The 27,334-nt window shown below is 32.8% G+C and overlaps 3 protein-coding genes across 6 annotated transcripts; 1 reads left to right on the top strand and 2 right to left on the bottom strand.

Annotated features, from left to right (window-relative positions):
• Positions 1 to 39: 39 nt before the first annotated feature.
• On the bottom strand, positions 40 to 1,981 carry LOC133852300 (probable LRR receptor-like serine/threonine-protein kinase RKF3). Its single transcript, XM_062289033.1, has one exon. The coding sequence runs from the start codon at positions 1,972 to 1,974 to the stop codon at positions 190 to 192; it is 1,785 nt and encodes a 594-aa protein (XP_062145017.1). The 5' UTR covers positions 1,975 to 1,981; the 3' UTR covers positions 40 to 189.
• Positions 1,982 to 5,082: 3,101 nt separating this feature from the next.
• Positions 5,083 to 7,057, bottom strand: LOC133852057 (probable LRR receptor-like serine/threonine-protein kinase RKF3). The gene has a single exon (XM_062288728.1). It carries the CDS (start codon positions 6,792 to 6,794, stop codon positions 5,598 to 5,600), a length of 1,197 nt encoding a protein of 398 aa, XP_062144712.1. The 5' UTR covers positions 6,795 to 7,057; the 3' UTR covers positions 5,083 to 5,597.
• Positions 7,058 to 18,956: 11,899 nt separating this feature from the next.
• LOC133852790 (receptor-like cytosolic serine/threonine-protein kinase RBK2) lies at positions 18,957 to 26,937 on the top strand. Of its 4 annotated transcripts, none has more exons than XM_062289552.1 (10): positions 18,958 to 19,404; positions 19,891 to 19,989; positions 21,031 to 21,143; positions 21,245 to 21,583; positions 21,745 to 21,996; positions 22,087 to 22,244; positions 23,622 to 23,701; positions 23,776 to 23,911; positions 24,010 to 24,159; positions 26,499 to 26,937. In XM_062289552.1, coding segments are annotated over exons 2-10 (1,401 nt in total). In that variant the 5' UTR covers positions 18,958 to 19,404; positions 19,891 to 19,987; the 3' UTR covers positions 26,670 to 26,937. The 4 variants fall into 4 exon arrangements, with proteins under 4 accessions (XP_062145535.1, XP_062145534.1, XP_062145536.1 ...); XM_062289553.1 differs by having other exon boundaries at positions 19,351 to 19,368; XM_062289551.1 differs by lacking the exon at positions 19,891 to 19,989 and having other exon boundaries at positions 18,957 to 19,368.
• The last annotated feature ends 397 nt before the right edge of the window (positions 26,938 to 27,334 follow it).

The following is a 27,334-nucleotide window of genomic DNA, read 5'->3' as shown; positions in this document are numbered from 1 at the left end:
TACCGAAGCCAATCGTTGTGCTTTCAAATATTCCTTGAGCACAAAAAACCCAAGCATTAATTGATGCTCGGATTAGAGTTTTCAGCAATTTCACATTGTGAGAGAGCTCGAACGCACCTGTTCAAATAAATTTTGGCTTGTCCGACCATTTAGTCGGCCAAGATTGACAGTGACCTTATCCCATACTACCTACACTCCATTGCTCCAATTAATGTAGGAGTGGATCTCCAACATCTTCACAACCTGGTCCATTGTCGGCCTAGCATGTAGTATTGGATGAGAACAAAGAACTGCAACAAAAATATAATGTTCCATAACTTGGTTTGACCCCAACTCAGGCATCCCTTCTTCAATGACATCCAATGCTCTCCCTTTCTGCATCAGAGACCAAGCCCAATCTGTCAAACGGGAAGCCTTTCCCTCTTCTGTTTCAATTGCTTTTTTCCCACTCAGAAGCTCAAGCAGCACAACCCCAAAGCTGTAAACATCACTCCTCTCTGTTAAAATCCCATACAGAGCATACTCTGGCGCAACATAGCCAAGAGTCCCAGCCACCCTGGTGCTCAAATGTGTCATTCCCTCTGCATAATTAAACCTTGCAAGCCCAAAATCTGCCAACTTTGGCTCAAACGTCTCGTCCAAAAGTATGTTGCTGGCCTTGACATCCCTGTGGATGATAGCCGGCTGTGCTCCATAATGTAAATAAGCCAATCCGCGGGCTGTTCCAAGGGCGATCTTCTGACGAACTGGCCAGCTAAGCTTCTTCGTTTCTGATCCAAAAAGATGGTCATAGAGGCTTCCGTTAGGGATGAAATCGCATACAATTATTCTCTGGTTACCCTCCCGAGGAACCGTTGTGGTACAGTAGCCTTTTAAAGCAACAAGATTAACATGCCTAACGCTTGCAATAACCTCTACCTCATGTGAAAAAGTTGCATCCCCTGCAGCAGAGGCAGAGCAGTTCTTGAATCTTTTGAAAGCAACTTGGGAGTGGGATCCATCCGGCAATATACCCTTATAAACATTCCCATATCCTCCCTTCCCAATAAGATTCTCCCTAGAAAAGTTCATGGTAGCCTTCTTAATGTCTTCATATTGGAATTTCACCAAGTGGGTAAGAATCAAACCGGTCTGATCCTTAGCAAAACTCGCCTTCGTCTTCTCTCCCTTACAGTGTTTTCGTTTCATCCGAAGAAACAAAACTGCAAAACAGGCCCCAGAGAACCCAACAAGACAACCTGTCAAAGCACCAGAAAGCACAATCATACGCCGCTCAGTGTTAGAAGCCCGCAATGAAAATTCAAGCGAGAACAAACACTTTGCAGTTGCTGTATTTCCAAACCCATTAACCAGAGCAGCTCCATACATAAAAGGATATCCCGTACAATCTGAGACATTTCCAATATCAGGACCACGCAAGTATGATTCAGCAACACCCGACAAACTTTTTCTACACATCTCACAAGCAGAGCTATTGTCAAGAGACTGGTTACAGTAACGCTTAATTTCCTGCATTTTGGATTCAGGAATTAGGCTCTCAAACTCCGCCTGAGATGTAATATTCTTACACCCCATAGAAATCCATTCTGGATGATACCCACAAGTAGTTTGGATATCAAAACCACGAAAATGCCGACCAACTAAGCTCCGGTATGATTCCCAACATGCCTTGGAAGCGGTGGAAGGAGGAAGAAAATGCCCGTCTGTTCGAAGATACTCAGACCGAACTAGACGGATCCCCTCATGAAGGTATTGGCACTGTCTTGGCATGTCAAGAAATACAGGCACAGGAGCACCTTCAGTCAACAGTTCCCCAAGAGAACGGAAGTTCAGAGGACAAAAGGATTCAGAAGGGTCTCCGTGCAAAATTTTCCGGCTATCGGCAACTGAAAAACTAAAGCCAGAATATGCTAAGCCTAGCACTGATAAGGCAAAGCAAGTAGATAATAAAAAGGAGGACATCTCTATTCTCATTCTCAAAGCTAAGGTTTCTCGGGATTGAGGAAACCTTAAACCTCCTCAATGTCTTTATATGGGCGCCAATTGAAGGTTTGAAGGAGTCTTCAAATGATTTTTAAACATGAAAGAATCTTTTATTTCGTATAATATGTAGCCCGCTTGGTTTGTTCAGATACACTGATATTACAAAAAAAAAGAAAGAAGGAAACTTTCAACTTGAAGTCACATAATTCACCTAATAAACAAATTTAGGGAATATCCATAAGAAAGCAACTTGGTCTCCCAGATCCTAGGCAGGCAAAACACTAACCTTATTATTATAAACAGATTTAGAGATTATTAATTAGAAACAAACTTGGCCTCTCAGAATGTAGACAGACAGTACAATAATAGCCTTGATATATATCTTTCATCATCCTGTAGATTCACTTTTGCAGTAGCAAATTTTTAAAGCAAGTTGAACACTCTTATCCGGCCAGCCAAACTAACCCAAATGTTAAAATGTGACCAAAATGAGCTGCATTCGACTCGTCAAGTTTGAGAAACATTTGATGAACTGTGACAATGTTCACATTCACTCACCAAATGTGAAAAACAATAACATAAAACTCACATTTAGCTTAACATTTTAACTATCCACTTTCACTGTTCCATTTAAAATGTTTTTTCTTTATCTATTTTTACCATTCCCAAAGACGAGTGAGAATCAGATTGAATATTTTATTAGTTTCTTTCTGAGCTTATGTATGTTCAAGCTTAAGGAGGACTTGTTCAAGGTCTGCTGAACAACCTCCACAGGGCATTTTCAAGCTATAATGGATAAGCATTAGCAACTTCTTTAATCTACTCAGAGGAAAAAGAAGAATATGCAAAAAAGAAAGAGGGACACCATTGTTGTCGGTTTTCCCCTGTACTCTTTGTAGTAAATGAGAGACCACATATACATTAGTCTACACTTGGCAGAGAGAATGATGGAACACCTGGAAAGGAGCAAATAGATCTGCCAAAACACTATAGACAAACGGAAGAAGTCAAGAATACGTGAATCGAATCTGCATTGACAAGACTTAAGTAGTTGAAAATTTGACACATAATTTTTAGACTTTGCATATTATTATATAGTTCTTACATGGACCGAGTATACGTGGGAAGATTTTCTTCTAAAACTGTTTGCAATTGCTGTTAAACTCGCTCTTGAATATCATTCTTCTCGAAAGTTTGACTCTTTCATACAATTGAAATCTGCAGAATGTCAAGAGGCAAGTCGCCCTGTTTGAACGTCAATTTGGTTCACCCTTTGTCAAATTAAAGCTTTAAGACCAACTCAATTTCAATTACGTGACTCTAAATTCAGACACAGAAAAGGAAGTAGAAGCATAAATATGATCTCATATAAACTAAGAGACTTGCACTTCGGTTGACATTTCTAGCTTCCCATCAAGAGGAATCCGGAATAGCGGGGAAGATCTCGGAGAAGGTGGAGGCAATCCTCCAGGCTTGAGTGATGTCCAGCAGTTGAAGAGCAAGGGCAACAGTTAAAGAGTCACCTTTCAAAATGAAATGAGATAAACCCAAAGAAATCGCCAAATTTAGATGCAATATGTTACGTGAATACGTAACAGATCTTGTAACTCACCTTGCAACAGGAAAAGAAGCTGGATTTAGATTATTCTTCCTACCTATTTTGATAGATTGTTAGGTTCTGATGAACCTAGACCTTAAATTCTGAAGGAACCTAGACCTTTTCAAACACAAAGTTTGGATTAATTATTTTTTATCCCTTTTATTCATGACTTTCTTCTCTTTAAACAGATAACATAGCATTATAGGATTGAACCACAGTCCGGTACAATTCCTACTGGGACTCAACTAAGTGGGGATAAGCATCCACTCAAACTAATTATCAAATGACTCCTACTAATCGACTATCAACTAACACGATAACATAAACCATAGTGATAGACTCCTACGTGACCAAATTAACAATAACAACTTAACAAGGACTCAACTAACAAATTAACATAGAAGACTCAAACTAAAGTGATAATATGAACTCAAACTAATCTGGTGCAAAGAGATGGACATCCATATCATAACACAATAGCCAAGGAACAAGCCTGTTTTCTGATACATAACAGAAACTATCACCTGTTTACATCTAGTGATGCCCCCCAATAAGTAAGAGAATATATATTTTCTTTTCTAAATTTCTATGTTTTGCATGTTTACAAGTTAGAATGTCAGACAGGTTGAACAAGTTCGAAAAGAGAAAGAATAAAAGTGGATTCAACCTCAGTAAAACTCGGAACTCGGGCCGGGACTAATTTTAAATTCTCTTATTAATTATAATTAATTCAGAATGAGAACATAAATGGAAATTGATGGCTAGGTCAACAATATCATACAAAATGCTTTAATAAAAAAAATTTAATACTATTTAAATACTATACTGGGATTATATAAATGTAGGTAGAAATTACTAGTTGTCTGACAAATTTAAATTAATCATCTTCCCAAAAAAAAAAAATTTTAATTAATCATATCCTTTTGTATATTAACTTATAATTGTTTTGATCAATATACCCAAATAAGCATTTCTCTTTATTTCTGTGCTTCAAATTTCTCTAATTATGAACTTAGCTGTGGCTAGAACTCTGATACCCTGTCTTTTAATAATGAAACAAGGATACTTCAGGGAATCCTTATACCAGGGCAAACAAATTTAAGAGCATCAAAGAAAATGAATATCTCTAACATTAAGTTAATTATTCCAACAGATAATTAAAAAGTAATTTATCAAACTTCAGTACATCGTTAAACGTTAATACACTAAAGATTTCATCTTTTTGCTTAAATTTTTTTTTTTTTTTTTTTTTTTTTGAGAAATCTTTTTGCTTAAATTACTCTAACTGAATGTTGCTGAAATTGTCAATTGCCAGAATTGCAGACTTGCAGTTGCAGCCTCTGGAAAACAAGAAGGCTTGTGTTGAAAAATGCTAACAAGGCTGAAAGAAAAGATTAAAGGACAATAGCAAAAATAATAAAATAAGAACGTAAGAAATTTTTACGTGATTCGGTCTATGACCTACATCTACAAGATAAAGCTCAAAATGTTACATTATGTTTTTATTCCTTGATTGATTTACAATACAAAATACTCTTATTTATAGAAGAATTGAGATAAGTAAGAATGGTAATCAATTTTGATTGATTTGATTACCATCAAACCTAATTACAATCACTTTTATAAAATGGAAGTACCGTATAATATATTTCCTTTCAATATAGGAAATATATTCAAGAGAAATACTATAAAATATCAATATAATATATTTCTTATATTAATAAGAAATATATTCTTTCTAACAAAGGCTACTATGCTACTGTTGTTTCTCTGCAATCCAAAAGTTCCCCTTCCCAGTAAATTATATTCCTCTACCAACTCAAAAAGACTCCACCTATTTTCCTATGTTGATGTCATTCATACCATGGGAATTGGGAACTGCAAATATGTTATATGGAAAGGGCAGAGGACACCAAATTAATGTGTTAAATCATCTGCTTTTAATGTGCTACTGAGAACTTCCCTCATTGTCCCTATGATTTAGAATGGGATGATCGCTCCTACAGCTAAATGGCTAGTGACATGCAGGGCTGGACATGGAAGTTGAGCCGCTGGACATGAAAGTCGAGCCACCACTACAGCTTGCTGATTGCTCTATATCACCAATCTCTGCTAGAAGCGAAAGAGGGCGATCCGGAATCGAGGGAAGTGGAAGATCAAGTTCCAGTAAATTCACAATTTGAGCCATTGTTGGCCTACAATATGATAGTGGATGAGAAGAAAGAACCCCAACAAGAACATATTTCTCCATTACTTCAGGTAGGCCCAACTCAGGCATGCCTTCATCAATAACTTCCCTTGCTCTACCTTCCCTCACTAATGACCAAGCCCAATCTGTCAAAAGCAAAGGTTTGTCGTTGTCAACTGAAATCACAGCTTTCTTCCCACTCAAAAGCTCAAGAAGCACAACCCCAAAACTGAAGACATCAGTTCTCTCAGACAGTTGCCCGTACAAAGCATACTCGGGGGCAACATAACCAACAGTCCCAACCGCCCGAGTGCTCAAATGTGACCCCCCATCAGGAGTGAACTTTGCGAGGCCAAAATCAGCCAGTTTGGGCTCAAATGTTTCATCCAAAAGTATATTACTAGCTTTGACATCTCTGTGGATAATACTAGGTTGGGCACCATTATGCAAGTAAACCAACCCACGAGCCATTCCTTGGGCAATCTTTTGACGAATCGGCCAAGAAAGCTTCCTATTCCCTGACCCGAAAAGATGATCATCAAGGCTTCCATTAGGGATAAAATCACAAACAATTATCCTTTGGTGGCCTTCCAAAGGCAGTGTTGCATTACAAAAGCCTCTTAAAGTAACAATATTCACATGCATAATCCTGGCAATAACCTCCACTTCGTGTGCAAATATCTCATCCCCAGCAGGAGAACAGTTCTTCAACCTCTTCACTGCAACTTCAGACCCATCTGACAATATTCCCTTGAAAACATTCCCATATCCTCCCCTTCCAATAATATTCTCCCTATGAAAATTATTTGTAGCCGTTTTGATTTCCTCAAATGTGAACTCAGTCACATAATTACTTCCACTCATCATTTCCCTCCCTGAAACCAAACCAATCTCAGCTGGATCAAAATTTCCCCCCCTCTTCCTCCATTTCCGGTGCCTTCTCCAACAAACACAGACCACCAGAACTGACCCAAATAAGCCGATTAAACAACCTGCCAAAACCCCCCAAAATACGATCGGCATTTTTGCTAAGAGACAACTAGATAGATAGGTGGGTTGTGAGTGAACTAGAATGAAAATGACGAATGGAATCGATACGTTTTCCACTTGAGGTAGGAAAGCACCATACACACCAATGTTTGTTTATATCTTTGATGATCTCTGAACACGCGTCCTATCAATTTTCTTAAGAGTTTCTAAAAGTAAATTTGAAATCTTCTCCGAAGACTGACAGCACTTTGATTTCCTGCAAGTCAGATTGAGAAATCAAATGGATGTTCATTCAAGTCTCCGACATCATCTTTGAATCAAATGGTTCAAAGTCAATCGAGGGCTATGAATTTTTTGGCCTCGTTAAGTAGTTCACGTCTACCACACGCAAAGGCTGCTTGACTTTCTTGACTTCTTGAGCTTCTCTATTTCAGACTACGAGTAATGATTCGTTGCTACGTTTTTATATAATTTTTTATCATTTTATTTATGTGATAAGGTGATTTCTTACTACTTTATAAATTTTAAAAATATAATAAAGTAGAAATTATCTTACCACGTAAATAAGATAGTGAAAAATTATATAAAAACTAGCTTGTAACCAGTGCTATGCGCGGGATTCTTCCTTATAATTTAGCTTCATAATAATAATAATAATAAAAAATGGAAGAAGAGAAGCATAGAAAATATAGATAAAAATTGAAAATTGAAAAACACTAATATAATATAATAGGGACAAAAATTTCTTATAAGCTGGTTTATAGGAAATTTTCTACGACTCACAATTAAAAAAGACACGTATCCTTTAAACATGTGAGAAGCACATATTTTTTTATTAATGCTATGTTCGTACATGCTATTTAAATAACATATGATTCTCATATGCTAAATGACACATGTCAATCTTATATGTGGATTGTAAGAAATTTCCTACAAACCGGTTTGTAGGAAATTTCTGTCCATATAATAGTATTATCTTTTTTGTATTACACAAAGTAATAAAAAAATACTCAATAAACATAATACGCTAAAAAATCATCATACCCCGTACAAAAAAAACCATAGGAAACTCTTTCTCACCATCATTTTCTTGAATTTAGTGTAAAATTTACAAAAGATAAAATAAGCAATTTGAATGAAAAATAATATATTAATTACATAGAAAATAAAGAATAAATCAGAGTTTTCTTTTCCATATACTTTTCTGGTTCATATGAAACCTTGAAAATCAATATTGTCTATCAATTAAGCACGTTAACAATGTGCATTATACAGGAAAAAAAAATCAGTGAACAACGTAAATTAAAAAATCATCATACCGCGTACTCAAAACAACAAAAATAAAAAAATAAAAAATATAAATTATCAATGCAAAAATAAGGATAGAAAATCAAATCAAAAAAACAGAAGCACATAAAATAAATACAAACATATTATTTACAATTCAATTGAACACAATCTTGACAAACTTGAAAGGCAAATTAAAAAAAAAAAAAAAAAAAAAAAAAAAGCTATAGCAATATTACAAACAAAAAGGTTCCAACAATAGCAAAAACTTCGCTCTCTTTGCTTTGAGCATTACAATCCGGTAATGTAAACAACATTGCAGTTTTGCATAGCCACAAACCATTACTTCTCCATATATTTATTTGAGAAAGTGAGAGATATTAGAGTGACTTTTGACATTTCCCAAAGGAAAAAAAAAAAACTGACATTTGACTCTTTGAGATTTAGTTTGTAACAGACATTTAGTGGGAGGGGAAGCGGTGTTAGAGTAAAAGATTTTACTTAAAGGAAGAGAAATAGGTAGAAATTAGTGAGGATTTAATGACAAAAAAAAATTGATGTTTCTATTCATTTTTTATTCAATATAAGATAGTTAATTAGTGATATTAAATGCACAATTTATTTTACTTGAAATACACAGATCGGTTTAGTTTTACTTAAATTACCATTTTTTTACTCAAATGGCCGGTTCAATAGTTAAAAAGTATGGATTCATGTCACGTGTCCTAATTCTAGGCCAACTCTAAGTTGGAACTCGGCTTTTATATACATATATGATATGGTATATAAAACATTTAAATGAATTAATACATAAGATCCTTATTTTTAGTTTAATTCATATAAATTAAAATATGTTAAAATATTTGTTCTCATAGGTGTAGTTTAGAATGAAAATAAGTATGAAGAAGAAAAATAGCAAGAAGAAAACCACGATTTTGATTATCAAAATATAAAATAGAAAATTAGTAGGAATTTTTTTTAATGTTGGTGTGATACCTATTATATTTCAATCCTATATAATTCTGAACATTCGAAAAAACAAATGAACAAAAAAAAAATCTCATAAACATTCACAAACAAAATGGAAACATATTTAGATTTCAACCAAAAATATAAAAATACCAAAGAGTCATACTTATATCATTAATTGAGAGAGAGATGCTACTTGTATCATTAATAGAGAGAAATAGAGATTAAATAGACCGGTTATATTTAGATTTCAACCAAAAATATAAAAATACCAAAAGGTCATACTTATATCATTAATTGAGAGAGAGACTATTTGTATCATTAATAGAGAGAGAGAGAGAGAGAGAGATTAAATAGACCGGTTCAATTTTATTTAAAAGACCGGTTCAGTATTTAAATGACCGGCTCAGTCACTAAAAAGTATGGGTTCATGCCACATGTCACTATTCTATGTCATTGTAAGGAAAAACTCGGCTTTTATATATATACTAGCTCATAACCCGTGCATATTCTTCCTTATAATTTAATTTTATAATAATAATAAATAAAAAATTGGAAGAAGAGAAGCATAGAAAATATAAATAAAAAATGAAAACTGAAAAATACTAATATAATATAATAGGGACAAAAATTTCTTATAAACTGGTTTGTAGGAAATTTTTTATAACTCACATTTAAAAAATACATGTATCCTTTAAACATGTGAGAAGCACATGTTATTTTATTAATGCTATTAAAAAAGCATGTACTATTTAAATAACATGTGCTTCTCACATGCCAAAGGACACATGTCAATCTTATATGTGGATTGTAAAAAATTTCCTACAAACCGGTTTGTAGGAAATTTATGTCCATATAATAGTGTTATCTTTTTTGTATTACACAAAGTAATAAAAAACTACTCAATAAACATAATACGTTAAAAAAATCATCATACCTCGTACAAAAAACAACCATAGGAAACTCTTTCTCACCATCTTTTTCTTGAATTTAGTGTAAAATTTACAAAAGATAAAATAAACAATTTGAATGAAAAATAATATATTAATTACATTTTAAAAAAAGGAAAAAAAAAAAAGAAAAAGGAGAGGAAATGAAATAAGAGAACCATAGAAAATATAGACAAAAAGAAAAGAAAAGAAAAATACTAATAGAATAAAGTAGAGTTTTCTTTCCCATATGCTTTTCCGGTTCATATGAAACCTTAAAAATCAATATTGTCTATCAATTACGCACATTAACAATGTGCATTATACAAAGAAAAAAAATATTCAATGAACAATTTAAATTAAAAAATCGTCATACCTCGTACTTAAAACAACAATTAATGTAAACTCTCCCTCTCCATAGTTTTCTTGAATTCAATGTAAAATTTAGAAAAGAAAAAAGAAAAAAAAAAGAAAGAAAGCAATTTGAACAAAAAAATAATATAAATTAGGAAATAGGGACAAAAAAAAAATGTAAAGAAAAAACAAAATCATAGAAAATAAAGTAAAAAAAAAAAATGTAAAATGATAACCACTAATATAATAGAAAATAACTATTTTTTTATATACTTTTTCCAGTTCCAAAGAAATTTATAGGTATAGGAAGAAACTACGGTCAGATAAATATTTTTTAATTCGACCATCATTCTTATATATAGCGTAAAAGAAACTACTTCTTCAACAAAAATAAAAAAAATAATATAAATTATCAATGCAAAAATAAGGATAGAAAATCAAATCAAAAAAACAGAAACACATAAAATAAATACAAACATATTATTTACAATTCTATTGAACACAGCCCTAACAAACTTGAAAGGCAAACTAAAAAAAAAAAGAAGTTATAGCAGTATTACAAACAAAAATGTTCCAACAATAGCAAAAACTTTGCTCTCTTTGCTTTGAGCACCACTCTCCGGTAATGTAAACAACATTGTAGTTTTGCATAGCCACAAACCATTACTTCTCCATATATTTATTTGAGAAAGCGAGAGATATTAGAGTGACTTTTGACATTTCCTAAACCAAAAAAAAAACTGACGTTTGACTCTTTGAGGTTTAGTTTGTAACGGATATTTAGTGGGAGGGGAAGCGGTGTTGGAGTAAAAGATTTTACTTATAGGAAGAGAGAGAGGTAGAAATTAGTGAGAATTTAATGACAACAAAATTAAATGTTTCAATTCATTTTATATTCAATGGAAGAGATTTGATTAGGAATATTAAATGCACCGTTTATTTCACTTGAAATACATGGAGCAATTCAATTTAACTTCTTTTTTTTTTTTTTCTAGGTTTACTTAAAGGAATAGAAAGAGGTAGAAATTAGTGAGAATTTAATGACAACAAAAATTTGACGTTTCTATTCATATTTTATTCAATATAAGAGAGTTAATTAGTCATATTAAATGCACTGTTTATTTTACTTGAAATACACAGACCGGCTTAGTTTTACTTAAATTACCAGTTTTTTACTCAAATGACCGGTTCAATGTTTAAAAAGTATGGATTCATATCACGTGTCCTAATTCTATGACAACTCTAAGTTAGAACTCGGCTTTTATATATATATATAAAAGCTGAGTTCTAACTTAGAGTTGTCATATATATATATATATATGATATGTTAGCAATTCAATTTTACCTTTTTTTTTTTTCTTTTTTTTTCTTTTTTTTTTTTTTCTAGATTTACTTAAAGGAATAGAAAGAGGTAGAAATTAGTGAGAATTTAATGACAAAAAAAATTTGACGTTTCCATTCATTTTTTATTCAATATAAGAGAGTTAATTAGTCATATTAAATGCACCGTTTATTTTACTTGAAATACACATACCGGTTTAGTTTTACTTAAATTACCAGTTTTTTACTCAAATGACCGGTTCAATGTTTAAAAAGTATGGATTCATACCACGTGTCCTAATTCTATGCCAACTCTAAGTTGGAACTCAGCTTTTATATATATATATATATATGATATGTTTCAATAAAAATAAAATCTATATAATTTTGAGCATTAAAAAAAAATAAATTTAATGTTTAATTAACAATTTAGTGTTTTAAAATCATTTATATTCCTTTTGTGCACAATAATCAAATAAAATTTTACCTTTTTTGATTTGAGCATTTATAGCAAAAACTTTGTTCTCTTTGCTTTGAGCACCACTCTCCGATAATGTAAACAACATTGCAGTTTTGCATAGCCACAAACCATTACTTCTCCATATATTTATTTGAGAAAGCGAGAGATATTAGAGTGACTTTTGACATTTCCTAAAGAAAAAAAAGCTGACGTTTGACTCTTTGAGGTTTAGTTTGTAACGGATATTTAGTGGGAGGGGAAGTGGTGTTGGAGTAAAAGATTTTACTTAAAGGAAGAGAGAGAGGTAGAAATTAGTGAGAATTTAATGACAACAAAATTAAATGTTTCTATTCATTTTCTATTTAATGGAAGAGATTTGATTAGGAATATTAAACATACCGTTTATTTCACTTTAAAAAGTATGGATTCATACCACGTGTCCCAATTCTATGCCAACTCTAAGTTGGAACTCGACTTTTATATATATATATATATGATATGTTTCAATAAAAATAAAATCCATATAATTTTGAGCATTAAAAAAAAAAACATTTCAAATTTAATGCTTTAATTAACTCTTTAGTGTTTTAAAAGCATTTATATTCCTTTTGTACACAATAATCAAATAAAATTTTGCCTTTTTTGATTTTTAAAAGCAGAATAACGCGTACAAAAAATAAATGAAAATCGTAAAAATCACATAAAAGAAAAACAAATATCCCATAAAACATTTAAATGAATTAATACATAAGACCCTTATTTTTAGTTTAATTCATATATAAATTAAAACATGTTAAAATATTTGTTCCCATAGGTGTAGTTTATAATGAAAATAAGTATGAAGAAGAAAAATAGCAAGAAGAAAACCACGATTTTAATTATCAAAATATAAAATAGAAAATTAGCAGGAATTTTTTTAATGTCGATGTGATACCTATTATATTTCAATCCTATATAATTCTGAACATTCGAAAAAGCAAATGAACAAAAAAAAATCTCATAAATATTCAAATGAAGAATTGTTCAACCACAAATTTCACAAATAAAATGGAAACATATTTAGATTTCAACCAAAAATATAAAAATACCGAAGTGTCATACTTATATCATTAATTGAGAGAGAGAAAGGCTACTTGCACCATTAATAGAGAGAGAGATTAAATAGACCGGTTCAATTTTATTTAAAAGACCGGTTCAGTATTTAAAGGACCGGTTTAGTCACTAAAAAATATGGGTTCATGCCACGTGTCACTATTCTATGCCATACTAAGGAAGAACTCGACTTTTATATATATATATATATATATGATGAGACAGTAAATCATTACTCCTATTCAGACTATTTGGGGCAAGGTTGAGCTAAGCGTGAAGCTACAAGTATATTTTTTCTTTTTAGATATGCTATGCTGTACACTTTTAAGTTCTATCCCTTTCCTATCCCACCCGTCTCACGTGCACAGCAGTTTTTCTCTTATTTTATTTGTTGACAAAAACGAACCTGCCAACATTTGTTCTCTTATATTATTTTATTTGTTAAAAAAAAAAAAAAAAAAAAAAAAACCAACAATGAATTTAAACAATGTTAGGAAGAATCCATTCGGCCGGCCATTTCGAGAATTTTAAGTTTTTGAGCCCACATTAACTCACTAGTAAATATGGGCCCGTGGCCCACCAGATATGAACTCACAAGAATGAATATACCGGAGCCCCGAAGAGATATTGTCACGGGACCAGTGCAACGGACTGGAGATTCGTTATACACAATCCTGAATGTTTTTAGAATCGCACCCTGTCCCTAAAATTCGAGACTGACACTAATTCTGATTTGTTGCCGCGAATCTCGTTTTTTAGACTGTTAAAGAAAGAACCTCGATTTGAAAGACAGAGGATTCTGAGTCAAAGTTTGATTCTGACGGCGCTCCTAGGTCAAGGGAGAGAAAGAAGACGAAACCCTAATACAGCGAGGGTATTTATCATTCAGCCTATAAATAGGCTGAAACCTCGTATATGAAAACAAGACTGAATTATCGCACTAGAGCATACTTATACATAAACACCAACTTAAGCATTAGATGGAGGAATACCGGCCAACTCCCAACGTATTTTATTGACTTTGTTTGTTTTGTAGCAATTAAGAGACGCGAAGAGCATTCAAAGGGCGTGCTGTTAAGGTCATACCAGAAACTGTATCAACAGGCAGCAAAAGTAAAATAATAATAATAATAAAATTTAAAAGAGACTCTCGTCTCTCTTTATTCATCTTGCCAAAAAAAAGAGAAAGTCTCTCCCGGTGAGAAGGGAGCTAGAGAGTCTGGTGAGAAGGCAAGAGAAAGAAAAAGTTCTTAAATCTTTTTACTTTTGCACTCCGTAGCAGAGAGAGAGAGAGAGAGAGAGGTTGAGTAGTTTTGATTTTTATTAACTTTTTTTCTTTTTTTCTTTTTTTTTTCACGTTAAGCCGGGTGGGATAGGAGAGAGATATAAGCGTACACAATAGCATTTTTCATTTTTTGCAGTCAAACTCTACTTTGAACAACTTGCCCAATATTTCTTTGTTGGAGCCATCGGGAAGCCAAACAATAAGATACATAGTTTCAAACTGTCTAGGGAGTGAATTATGGCATTGTGAGCCGCTCTAGGTCCCTTTGTTCCAACAATAAGATACATAGTTTCAACCTCTAGTTAATAACTATCCTTTTTGCTATAATAAAAAGAAAAAAAATATATATTTTTTTGGTTCACATTTTGGTATTGCTTGCAAGCTTTGTAATGGCCAGAGACCAATGTAGAACCCTAAGAGGCTAAGAGCTCATTTGTTAATTCTTTTTATGATTCAAAAAATAAAAAATAAAAATAACAAGCAATTGAATACATAAAATACTTACAAAACATTCAAAAATTACATTTTATTTTTTTGTCACATTACAATTAAAAAGCATTATTTTAGGACTTTTTAAACCAGTGTTGCCATTGCTCTTTCCAATAGCAGGTGCAAAAGATTCAACCAAAGAGTTGCTTGGGTTAAAAAAACCTTCCCTATCGAAAGATCTAATTGGGCCTAAGTTTAGATAATGGGCTAAGATGCTGATGTGTCGAATGAACAAAAGGTTCAAATGCAGAAGTGCCTAGCTATAGCTAAAGATCCAATTGGGCCTAAGTTGAGATAATAAGCCCGAACTTCTATTACATTTAAGGTCCATTTGATTTTGCAATTTTGTGTGTCAAATATATATTTTTAAATAAAATTGTAAAAAAGTCTCGTTTGAAAAATCCACGTTTTCAATTGGTAGGTGAGGGAGATGTTTTTAAAGATACATAATTTTAAATGTCAAACCTCGATTTACCACACTTAAGTGTTTTTGAAAATTAAGTTTTCATTAATTGTATTTTAAAATCATTATTTTTTTCAAATCATATGTTTTTAAACCGTAAAATCAAACGGATACGGAGTAGTGTTGAACTCTTCAAGAGTTTGAATTACTACAATTTGAACTGAAAATAGTTCTTCCTGTTTGTATAATTGTAAAGATTTTGAGTTCTTTAACCAAGGAAACTTAGAAATAGAAAACAGCAAGTAATGTGGCAAAAACACTTTGTGTTGCGTGGTACCCAAAATGAACCACACCCAAAAGGGATGACAAATAAGACACATTTTTTTTTATTAAATTATATACGATATAGAAAAAGAAAATCAAATTTTGTTAAAAATGCTCAAATAAATCAATTAACACAGTACATGGACTTTTATTTTTTCTGAACATGCACAGTATGGACATGTCTCATCCCAAGAAGCCCTTCTTTTAAGATGGTGTGAAACTTATTTATTGAAGATGATTAAAATAATTAATAAAAATAAATGCTACGAGTATAAATAAATAAACTTCACATCATCTTGATATCCATCTTTTATATATCATTTTCAAATAGCATGTAAACCCAAATATCCAAGCTATTTATGCTGCCTTATTTAATCAACTTTGGTAAACGTGGGCGTGAGATGTGGCCAATGGCTTGTTTGTGTATAAAGGCAGGCATGGGTTGTAGAAGAGTGAACGACTGAACATGTAAGAGCAGCAACCGGCATATCCGGGTCCATATTTGCCTCTGATTGTACAATACATACCAAACGCACATGATAAATTTATTTCATATCTTTTTCGCTGTTAATTAAATATTATTAAGCGTGTGTTTTAATTATTTATTTATATATGTTGGTGCCCGCGCGTGCATGCGGTGTGCGGGCTTAGAGCCCCGAGCACGCACACAAACAAATTAATCACTTATCACTTCCTTAATCTCAATTTGCAATACATATATATATATATATAATAATTAATGGGTCGATGATTAATTATGAAGGAAGCTATGATAACGAGGGAAGGCACGTCGGTGGATAAAACTCCGGCGAAGTCACGGAGCCGGATATTATAGATAAATGGGTCAGAGTTCCTTGATTCCACCGCTGGCCCGTGGGTTGAGGACAAACCAACATTCTTCCACGCTCTCTCTTTCTCTATCGTCTCTCGTGTTGCGTGGGTGCATGCCTTTCAGGCAGCTGGTTTTTACTTTTTAAGCAATAGACCCTTGTACTTTTCTCTATATACAAGTATATGCCCTCAACTACTCTTTTTTTTTTCTTTTTTTCTTTTTTTTCTTTTTTAACACTTTTGTAATCATACTCATAAACTTTAAAAACGTGTCAATCTAATGTATTCATATTTTAATTTTTTTTTATTTCACTAATCTGTTTGAATTTTTGGTGTCATAATTTTCAAAATATTCATTCATTTTTTTAGAAAAAATAAAAATTATTGAGATTTAAGCGTTAATAAGAATTTAGTGAAATTTGCCAAATAATAATAATAATAAAAAAAGATATTTTGAAAATTTTGATAAGATTGAAAAAAAATAAAAAGATAGATATATTAAATTGACACTTTTTAAAGTTTAAGAATATTATTGTAAAAGTGTCGAAAGAGTTAAGTTTTCACTGCTTCTTTTTCTTTTTGTGATTTTTTAATTCTACATTCATGATTATAATTTCATATGATTTATGTAATGAGTTTGACTGAAAATGGGAATGAAGGCCTTATAGATTGGAAAATGATGGTGACTCGATAAAAAACAAAAAATTTAAAATTTAAAAAATCAAGTCTTAAAATAGACTAATACCAAAGCGTGAAGTAATTCTATTATAATGAAAATACCATTTGACTATAAAAATTCATTACCAAATAGACGAATAAAATATATATAAATCTACAAGTGTAATAACGTTAACTAATGAATATCATAAAGCATGCAAAGACAATGATTGATGAGATCATATGTTATTAGGAGATTATTATTGAATTTTGATTCAATGGTAATTTTAAGAGTCACATCAATTTTGAAGGGACAAAATAAGGACAAAAAGATAATATATAACATTATTTCACTTCTTATTACTATCCCCAACTCACACTCCCTTACCAAACAAGGTCATGATTTTTTTTTAAAATAATTAAAAATAAATATCCTAAATAAAATATTTTGGTTTTAAAGGACATGAGTGTACGTTACTGAAAATGAATTAATTTATTATCAATCTACCTACAACGTTTAGTACTTTATAAAAGAGGTCGGCCCAACATTTAATGAAGTCATAAAAGAGGAAGAAGCAAACATGGTATAGAAAAATCAATAGATCGATGAGTGCTTTTTTTTTTTTTTTTTTTTTTTTTAGAAAATGGATATTTATTTTGAATGTCCCAAAAAAAAAGAAAACTATTAATAGTTCAGTAAAAAGTGCAATTTTTTTTCGTTAGGATAGGGGTAAATAAACACAAGTTAATGGAATTTAGCAATAATTATAAAAGGCCTAGATCGAAAGTAGTTACAATATTGAACAGATTAAACTCATAAATTGAAGACACCTACACTGAGTTAACGTATACAAAATTTTATGTATTTATTTTATTTATGGCTTGATAAGGTAAATTATAATGATTTAATTTTGTATAAAATCATAAACCATGCAATTTTTATTTTTATTTTCATTTAAATACATTTAAATAATTTTTTTTTTTTCTCTAGTCTAGCTCCAAAACCACCAAAAATGAAAAAATGTCACGTGTGATTTTTTTTTTGTATTATATTTTATTATTTTTTACTATATTTAAAATTGCGAATGCCAAGAAAATATATTTTTTGAAATTATGTTTGGATGATTTAGAAAACCTGAGACAATTTTTTTTTTTTAAAAAAAAGGATAAAACTTGAATAAAATTCAAATTTAACAAAACAAATATAATAAAAACAAATGTGTTACTCAAATATGCCCTAGTCTTTCCCACCGTGTCGTGTTTTATGGTTGCAATTTATGTTTCCACATATACCTATTTTAAAGAAAAAATAACTAATTAAACAATATTTTTTCAAAAAAAGAAAAAGAAAAAAAAGAGGCTTTTCTAAGCCTCTAGTAATAGGGGAACCAGTTGACACCTTCAAGAAAAAGAGTTTTTTTTATTTTTTTTGAAAATAAGAAAAAGAGTTGATAACTAACTACATAATTCTATATTCTTCAGAAAAGAAAAAATTAATAATTTATAAGCCTTTTTCAGGGAAAGGAATAATGAAACAAGAAAAGAAAAATGTTATAAAATAAGGGAAAAAACCAGAATAAAAAAGAAATCCCCAAAGTGAGAAGTTCGCTATGAGTTAGTGCACTAATTAATTTAACTAAAAGATCGGGGCCCAAAATGAAATTTTCACAAAACACTTTCGTGTTTTATAATTTAACTAAAATAACGCTCTCCCTCTCTCTCCCTCTCTCTCTCTCTGTATATGAAAGTTGAAACTTTCTCTGTCTGTCTGTCTCACTTTCTGTTGGGAGTGTTTAAGGTTCGAGAGGACAAGTCGCTGTAGAGCTTACACCACATGTCAGCATCCCAGTAGAGCTGAACAGCGACCCCAACGGATCAATGTAAGAGAGAGAAGAGAAAAAGCCGTACAGGGGGCTTTCAGAGAGACTATTAAACATTATGATAAATTTCCATATTTAGATTCCGAATTTGTAGCCACGGAAGAGAGAGTTAAAAAAACAAGTAAATGAATAAATAAATAAATAACCGAATAAAACAACATGAGCAGGAACAGACAGGGCTTTATTGAAGCACATTGATGATTGGTATATAATAACCGCTACTTTGGTCTCTTTCTCTGCATTTACATTATTATTTCTGGGTGGCTTTCTCTCCTGTGTGAGTGTGTCCATGGCGAATGGTAGAGAGGATAAAGCTTCTTCCCCATGGTATGCGTGTGTTCTCCTTCATGTTCTCTCAGTAGGGTATGTCTTATATCTTCTTTATATTCAACTCTTTTCTGTTGGTTACTGAGTTTGAGCTTCTGGGTTTTGTGGATTTTGTATGTATGTGCAATGGTTGAGCTTTTATATGTTGTTATGATTGTTTTGTTGGTTTGTTTGCTTTGTCTATCTGACCCCTTTTTTTTTTGTAGATTTTCAGATTTATTTATTTATTTATTTCAGTTTTCTTAGTTTGAGCTTATGGGTTTAGTGTGTTTTTATTTGTGCTATATAATGAAGGATACTCAGAAATTTCGAAACTATGTTTTGCGATTTCTTTTTTATGTGTTTTGGGTGTGAGCTTGTGGGTCTTGTGGATTTTGTACATTTGATGAATAATGGTGCAAATATAGTGGCTGTGATGTTATATTTTGTGTGATTTGTTGTAAAAATCTAATTTTTCTTCTCCATTCATTTAATTTTTTTTTTTTTTTGTTATTATTATCATTTTTTATTTCGAGCTTATAGGGTTCGGGGATTTATATAAAGACAAGTGATGCCATGAGGATTTAGAGGTTTCCTCTTCAACATCTGCATAATCTCCTTATCGTGTACTCTGATAAAAATGTACACCTTTAAACTTTCTGTTTATGACTGATCTTTTTTATGATGTACTTTTCGGTTCTGGATTCTTTAGATTATTTATATTTGTTTGACTACAGAGTATATTTGAAGATTTTGACATATGGGTTCTCTGATAATTAGCTATATGTGCTTTTATGCTTCCTTGTGTTAATAAGTTTAGATTGTCCTTCTTTTTATAAATGTTTTGCTATAACAGAAGATTTGAGATTTTCTTTATTATGCATTCTTCTTCTTGTTCTGTTTTTCTTATTTGTTATTCAACCTTTTCTTATATTGCTTCAAATTTAGCTGACGGGGCTTGTCTTGCACTTTACTGCAAAAGGAGAGGTTGTCAATGGAATTTGTTCTTAATCTAAATATTCTTGAACAATTTGCTTATGGGTTTTGGAGGAAATTATATATTTCTACTATTGGAATAAATATAGAGGTTTTGTACTCCTTCATGCTGTGATTTTTGTTTATGATTAACCATTTTTTCTAACATTATTGAGATTTCACTTATGTGTCCCTCATTTTTTTGGTACGTAAATGCGAAAACATACAGAACTAAACCGTGTGTCTAATAGTTTCTTTGCTCTTTCTGTGTTTATATATATATATATATATATATATATATATATATATATATATATATATATATATATATATTTTCTTGGTTTCGAGTTTAAGCTTGAGTGCTGTCTCAGATGAATCTCTGCTAATTTTTGTTTTTCTTTGGTTCCTTCTTTAAAATCTTATTTACTTAAAACTTTGGTCTTGACCATTTTAGGAGATGGTTTTGAACTTTTCTTCTCTAGGGCCATCAGTTTTATGCAGAATTAGCAATATACTTTCTTGGCCTGATTCTGGTCCTTGTTGTTTTTCTCTTTTCTGTATGAAACAGATGATTTCCTTTAAATTTTTTATTTCCTAAATAGTGACACATATTTTGAAATCTCTCTAGTTTATTTAATCCTTCTAGTTTATTTAAATTTTTACTGATTCTTGAATAGTTGCTCACAATTGGAAATATATTTTATTCAGGGAGATTGATGATGATGCTGGCAGCAAAGCAAAGAAGATCCCCATAGATGGCGCTTTTAAAGTGAAACATAGAAGACAAGATGCTCTGCTTTCTTCCTCTGCTTCTGCGCAAGGTCATTCTTTCTCTTGTCATTTGTTTCACGATAATGCGTAGTTTGTATGTGTTTGTAACTATGTATCTACTTTCCTCGTACTTGTTTTTCTTTTTGTGTAGACCTGAGATGTTTTGATGTGGAAAAGGAGAAAGATGATGTGTCATCTCCTAGAGGAGTTTTAGAAGCCTGCATTAGAGGATTTGAATCTGATGCAGGTTCTTCCAAAAATATCTCTAATGAAATGGACACTCGTTCAAATTCAAGCTGGAGCAAGTTCTTCAACTTATGGAGGAAAAGATCATTTAAGCGCTTAGCCTCTTTCCCTCCTCTTGGTGTATCAAAAGGAAAAGGCAGCACTAGAGAAGACCCGGAACTTAGTAATTTATCAAACTTCAAGTCTTCATTGGTGAACTTCAGCCTCGCTGACCTCCAAACTGCAACCGACAATTTTAATCCTGGTTTGTAATACAATTAAAAAATGTTGGCTTACTTCTTTCAATTTTATAGTAGAATGTACTTGAGCCTTAATTGCAAGATATGAATGCTTTGTTGGAAAATGTTACTTTCTTGTTCATTAAGACGGTTTTATGATGTTGATTTATGGTCCTGTTTCTTGAAGATAATATAATTGGAAAGGGTGGTTATGCTGAAGTTTACAAGGGTCGTTTGCAAGATGGGCAGCTGATAGCAGTGAAGCGGCTGACAAAAGGAACAGCTGATGAGAGAACATCAGGCTTTCTATCTGAGCTTGGCATTATAGCCCATGTAGACCATCCTAATACTGCTAAGTTAATTGGCTGCGGGATTGAGGGAGGAATGCACCTCATTTTTCAATTATCTCCACTTGGGAGTTTAGGATCTCTTCTTCATGGTCTGTTCATATTTTGCATACTTCTATTCTTGAGTTAAAATCGGCCTCTGGTTTATGGTCTCATGGGTTTTCTCTAATTAAATTTTCTAGGTTCAAAGGATAATAAACTAGCTTGGAGCAAAAGGTATAAAATTGCTCTGGGAACATCAGACGGTCTGCTCTATCTTCATGACAGTTGCCAGAGGCGAATCATCCATAGAGATATAAAGGCTGATAATATTCTGCTTACAGCGGATTTTGAGCCTCAGGTATCTTTAAACACGAGAAACCACAATCAAATATTAGAACTTTAAATATTGCCAAAATATCTGTTTTGTATAGTTTTTTTGTAGAACCAATTTCCTAAATCTCAATATAAAAATTGTTGCCGTATATACCTTGACGTGTGATACTTAAGGCCCACCAATTTAAAACAATAGCAAAGAATCGAGTGATCATGTCTATAGATATGGCTTTGTTCTATTCAAAACATGGAAGTATAAAACATGTTGCTGTTGGCACTTTCCGTCGCTTGTGATCCTTGTGCATATTATCTTCTTTCAGTAACACTCTTACTACAATATTTCAAATTTTTATTGCACTCAGAATTCTTGATGACGAAAATTCATTTGAAGTATGCTTCCTAAGTTACCATATTTATTGATGATCTATTGCTGCAATTACACCTTTTTTAAAACAATGTGCCAGAAACATGTAGAAATGTGTTGATTCTTAGCATAAACAATTTCCTGGATATGGGAAACTAAGAATATGATTTCCTAGATACAGGAAGCTGATAATCTTAAGGACTATATTCTGTATAAATCCTGAAGGTGGATGAAGTCATTAATCCAAAGAAAGGCAGATATGAAAGGCTATGCGTAGCATTTCATTAAAAGCAGGTCACATGGTCGCTCACCATCTCTCAATATTAACGTTCCCTGTTTTATGTTGTGTTTGTGAACTAAGTTGACCTGTGAAGTGCCTGGCTGTGGGAGTAGAAAGGTCAAATCCAGATCCCATTTGGTCGGTGGGAGAGTTTGAGACCTAAAGCCATACTAGGAATTGCCTCTGTAGGAAGGAATAGTTTTATTTCATGAAAACAACATCAAGTTTGGTGCTGCGTTTTTGGAGAAGAGAGTTTAAGAATTACCTTAGCTGTTGTATCCTTTTGCTCCAGAATCTGACTATATGAAAGGCGTTGTAGCTTGGTATGGAACATCCGTAGACAGGCAATATATCTGTTGCTGGCTTGAAGTTAGGCAGGTGGACATGTTGAATGTATTAACTACTTTTTTCCAAACCCAAAATAATAAAAATCATTTGTTAGTTTGATCAGTTAGTTAGATTTGAGGATCCCTGAAACAAGGACATCATACCAGACATGTTCTTCCCCTGCACCCCATGAACTTTACTTTCGTTCAGATAGTTGTTACTTCGACCTTGGTCTCTCAATTTTTCCTTTTTGTGCTTCTTTTTTATTTATTTATTTTTATGCAGACTGAGGAACCATAATGATGGCAATATAGTTGTTGAAATTGACATACATTTAAATTTTCCTTGTACATAAATTTACTGTACTTGTTTTATATTACCTCCCTCCTATGACATCAAGCAGTCTCATAAGTTAGCACATTTCAATCCAGATTTGTGATTTTGGGCTTGCAAAGTGGCTACCCAAACACTGGACTCACCACAGTGTATCAAAATTTGAAGGCACATTTGGGTCTGTAAGCCTAAACTTTGGTTTTGGAGTTATTATATGTCTCCTGTTGTAATGTTCTTATTTTGTAAGTGCAGATATTTTGCTCCCGAATATTTCATGCATGGCACAGTAGATGAAAAAACTGATGTTTACTCTTTTGGGGTTCTACTCTTGGAGCTCATAACTGGGCGTCGAGCTTTGGATGATTTGCAGCAAAGCCTTGTGATTTGGGTAAGCTTCTTTTTTTATCATTATTTGGTCAAATCATTGCCTATTGTCCCTATATTTCAGGCGTGCAGCTACTTTTCCAATTTTCTTCCCTGTTGTAGGCAAAGCCTTTGCTTGATAAAAACGATATTAAGGAGCTTGTTGATCCTTCACTCGGTGATAATTACGATACAGAAGAAATGGATCGTGTGGTTTTAACTGCCTCTATGTGCATTGAGCAGTCTCCTATCCTTCGCCCTCGAATGAATCAGGCAAGTACTGAATTTAAAACAGTTTCTCATAGACTTCCTAGTCCCGTGATTCATTTGAGTTTGGTAATTACCATCTCAGTGCATGAGAAGTTTGAGAATTTCACTAATAGAACGGTTTCAATTTTCCAAGAGAAATGACAGGTGTGACCCCTTCTTCTATTGTGACACACTGCAAATGCAAACCAATATTTCACATGAAAATTTCTTTCTTTCCCACATCTGGGACGATGAGATAACTTTTGGTGGTGAGACACAGCATTCAAGGGCTCACCACCACATGAAATCACTAAAGCTGAAAATAGGAACATTGTATGGCCAAATTGGAGAACAAGCTGAATGAAAGGCAATCTACAAAGTCCAAAAAGCTTCACCAATACAAAACATATGAACCACAGGAAGTATTTTGTGTGTGACATCCAAAAGAGAGTGAAAATTAATGATTTAGACCCCAAGTTGTAAAACACTCAATTACCAAACCAATTTTCATAGTGATTAAAACCAAAATCCAAGAAAGTACTAAAAAAAATAAATACCAAGATTTTGGTAACGGATAGGAAATCTTTTGAAAAACTCTTCAAAAGTTAAACTACTTCAAGGGACAGCTAACCCTAAAGGGATCCACTATAGAAGACTTATGTTTCAGATTATTCTACTTACAAACCTTTGCAACTCTAAAGACCCAATCTTATAACCCCAGCAAATGACCCGATCACCTCCTACCATAGTGGCTCTAGAACCTTTGACCTTCTTCTACATGGATCACCTTTACGAATGAACCTCGTTTGCTTCAAACCGGAACTCTAGTGGCTGTAGGCTTTTTATGGTTTGTATGAGGAGAATAAAATAGGAAAAGATTTTAATTTGTTGAAGCTCAAAAGCCATATTAAATCTCTCCAAAACAACTGAGAATTGAGAAACTGTCTCTCTGAGTTTATGGAAGTTGTGGTATGAAATGTTAATATAGAGAGGGTAAAACCACCACATGAAATCACTAAAGCAAAAAGTTGATACATTTCTCTAGTTGAAAATAGAAGCATTGTAATGAACCACACGAAGTATTTTGTGTATGACATCCAAAAGAGAGTGAAAATTAATGATTTAGACCGCAAGTTGTAAAATACTCAATTACCAAACCAATTTCCATAGTGATCAAAACCAAAATCCAAGAAAGTAGTAAAAAAATAAATAAAAAGATTTTGGTAACGAATAGGAAACCTTTTGAAAAACTCTTCAAAAGTAAAACTACTTCAGGGGACAGCCAACCCTAAAGGCATCCACTATAGAAGACTTATGTTATAGATTATTTTACTTATAAACCTTTGCAACTCTGAAGACCCAATCTTGTAACCCCAGCAAATGACCCGATTACCTCCTACCGCAGTGGCTCTAGAACCTTTGACCTTTTTCTACATGGATCACCTTTAAGAATGAACCTCGTTTGCTTCAAACCGGAACTCTAGTGGTGGTAGGCTTTTTGTGGTTTGTATGAGGAGAATAAAATAGGAAAAGATTTTGATATATTGAAGCTCAAGAGCCATATTAAATCTCTTCAAAACAACTGAGAATTGAGAAACTGTCTCTCTGACTTTATGGAAGTCGCGGTATGAAATGTTTATATTGAGTGTAAAAAACATGGTTTTAGGTCAAAGTCGGTCTAAATTAAAATTGCCAGCAGCTGGTCTCGATCGATCGAGTCATTAGGGTTTCGAGGCTAAATTGCAATTTTCCCTATCCTATGATCGGATCTACCGACCCTCTTGGGGTTTTGTATGGGACATGCTGCATTTGCTGAGTTGATCGAGCAGAGACCGAGGGATCAACCGAGCTTTTATTAACTTCAAGTGCATTTCGATCCCGACTCAACCTTAAACCTAGTTACACTAAATTTGCCAACACTAAAATCTAACCGTGAGGAGAGAACTAGACCTTTAGGAGTACTATACTTGCTTATGTTCAGCCCCGAAAACAAGAAAAGCCTCAATGGTATTCAATCAGTATCTTGGTTTGGTTTATGTACCCTCGTTGACCTTGAATATATTTAAGGTTATTCTTTCCTTTAAAAGAAATATAACAGGGAAGGAAAACAAATATGTTAAGGAGTTCACATTCTCTCTCTCTGGTAACTCCTATGTTGTATTGGTGAGTTACTTATCAAAAAAAAAAACTCCTATGTTGTATTGGTGAGTCCAGTTAGGGAGGTCATTTGTCCTTGGTTCTTTGAACTTTGGCCTCCTAGATCTACCTACAATGGAGATGCCATAATTCAAAAAGGAAAAAAAAAAGTTACTCAAATCAGTTATTAAATAGCATATTGATCAATATTCTTCTGTTTAATGCAGGTTGTGATACTGCTAAGAGGTGATAAATATGTCTCGGATTGTGAAGTAAAATGTCAAAGAAGGTCTTTCCAAAGAACATACTCGGAAGAGCTCTTGGATGCACAAGAATACAACTCAACTAAGTATCTGGGCGATCTCAAACGGCACGAGGAGGTTGCTTTGAGTTCTTGAAAGCACCAGATAGGATATTTAAGTATATAGTAGGTATAATAGTTCGTATAGATCTTTTAAAAGGAATAGGGAGAAAACAAAATCTGTTCCTATAGATTTTGCAGCTCAGAGGGGGTGTTTCAATGTTTGGAAGTCCAGTGGAAATGAATTCATAAATATTGTTTTCCATTGCATTTGAAAGCACTAGTTCATCTTTTAGACTTAAGCCATTACTAAAAGTTGAATTGAAAACAAAAACAAATCAGTGATCATCAAATTTCCTTACAAACTTTGGCCTATATGTCTTTTGTCGACAACCTCAAGGACAGTCATATCCATAAATTTGTGTTGATTGCTTTTCAAATATAATAAAAACTTGAACACCCAGACGTGCTTGCTTCAAATTCCATGTAGAACAGTATAGAATGGCTTTATTTCCAATGGACTCCAAAGCACCCCCTACTTAGTTTTTCCTCTAAGCTGTATATATGTAAGGTTGTCTGCTGAAACTTGCAGGAGGAACGTTAAATCTGCATGGAATATAAATTTTTAACTAGTGCAGATTGTATATGGAGACATGCTTTTCAAGTCTACTATTGAGTGTTTTGCTAAAACTCTTGCTGGCCCATTATCCAAGTGTAACTGGGGTGCAACAATGTTGTGATGGATGGTAATAGAAAACAGAC

The sequence above is a fragment of the Alnus glutinosa genome, chromosome 12 (assembly GCF_958979055.1).
Source record: "Alnus glutinosa chromosome 12, dhAlnGlut1.1, whole genome shotgun sequence".
Lineage (NCBI taxonomy): Eukaryota > Viridiplantae > Streptophyta > Magnoliopsida > Fagales > Betulaceae > Alnus > Alnus glutinosa.
This window is presented reverse-complemented; position numbering and strand designations above follow the sequence as displayed.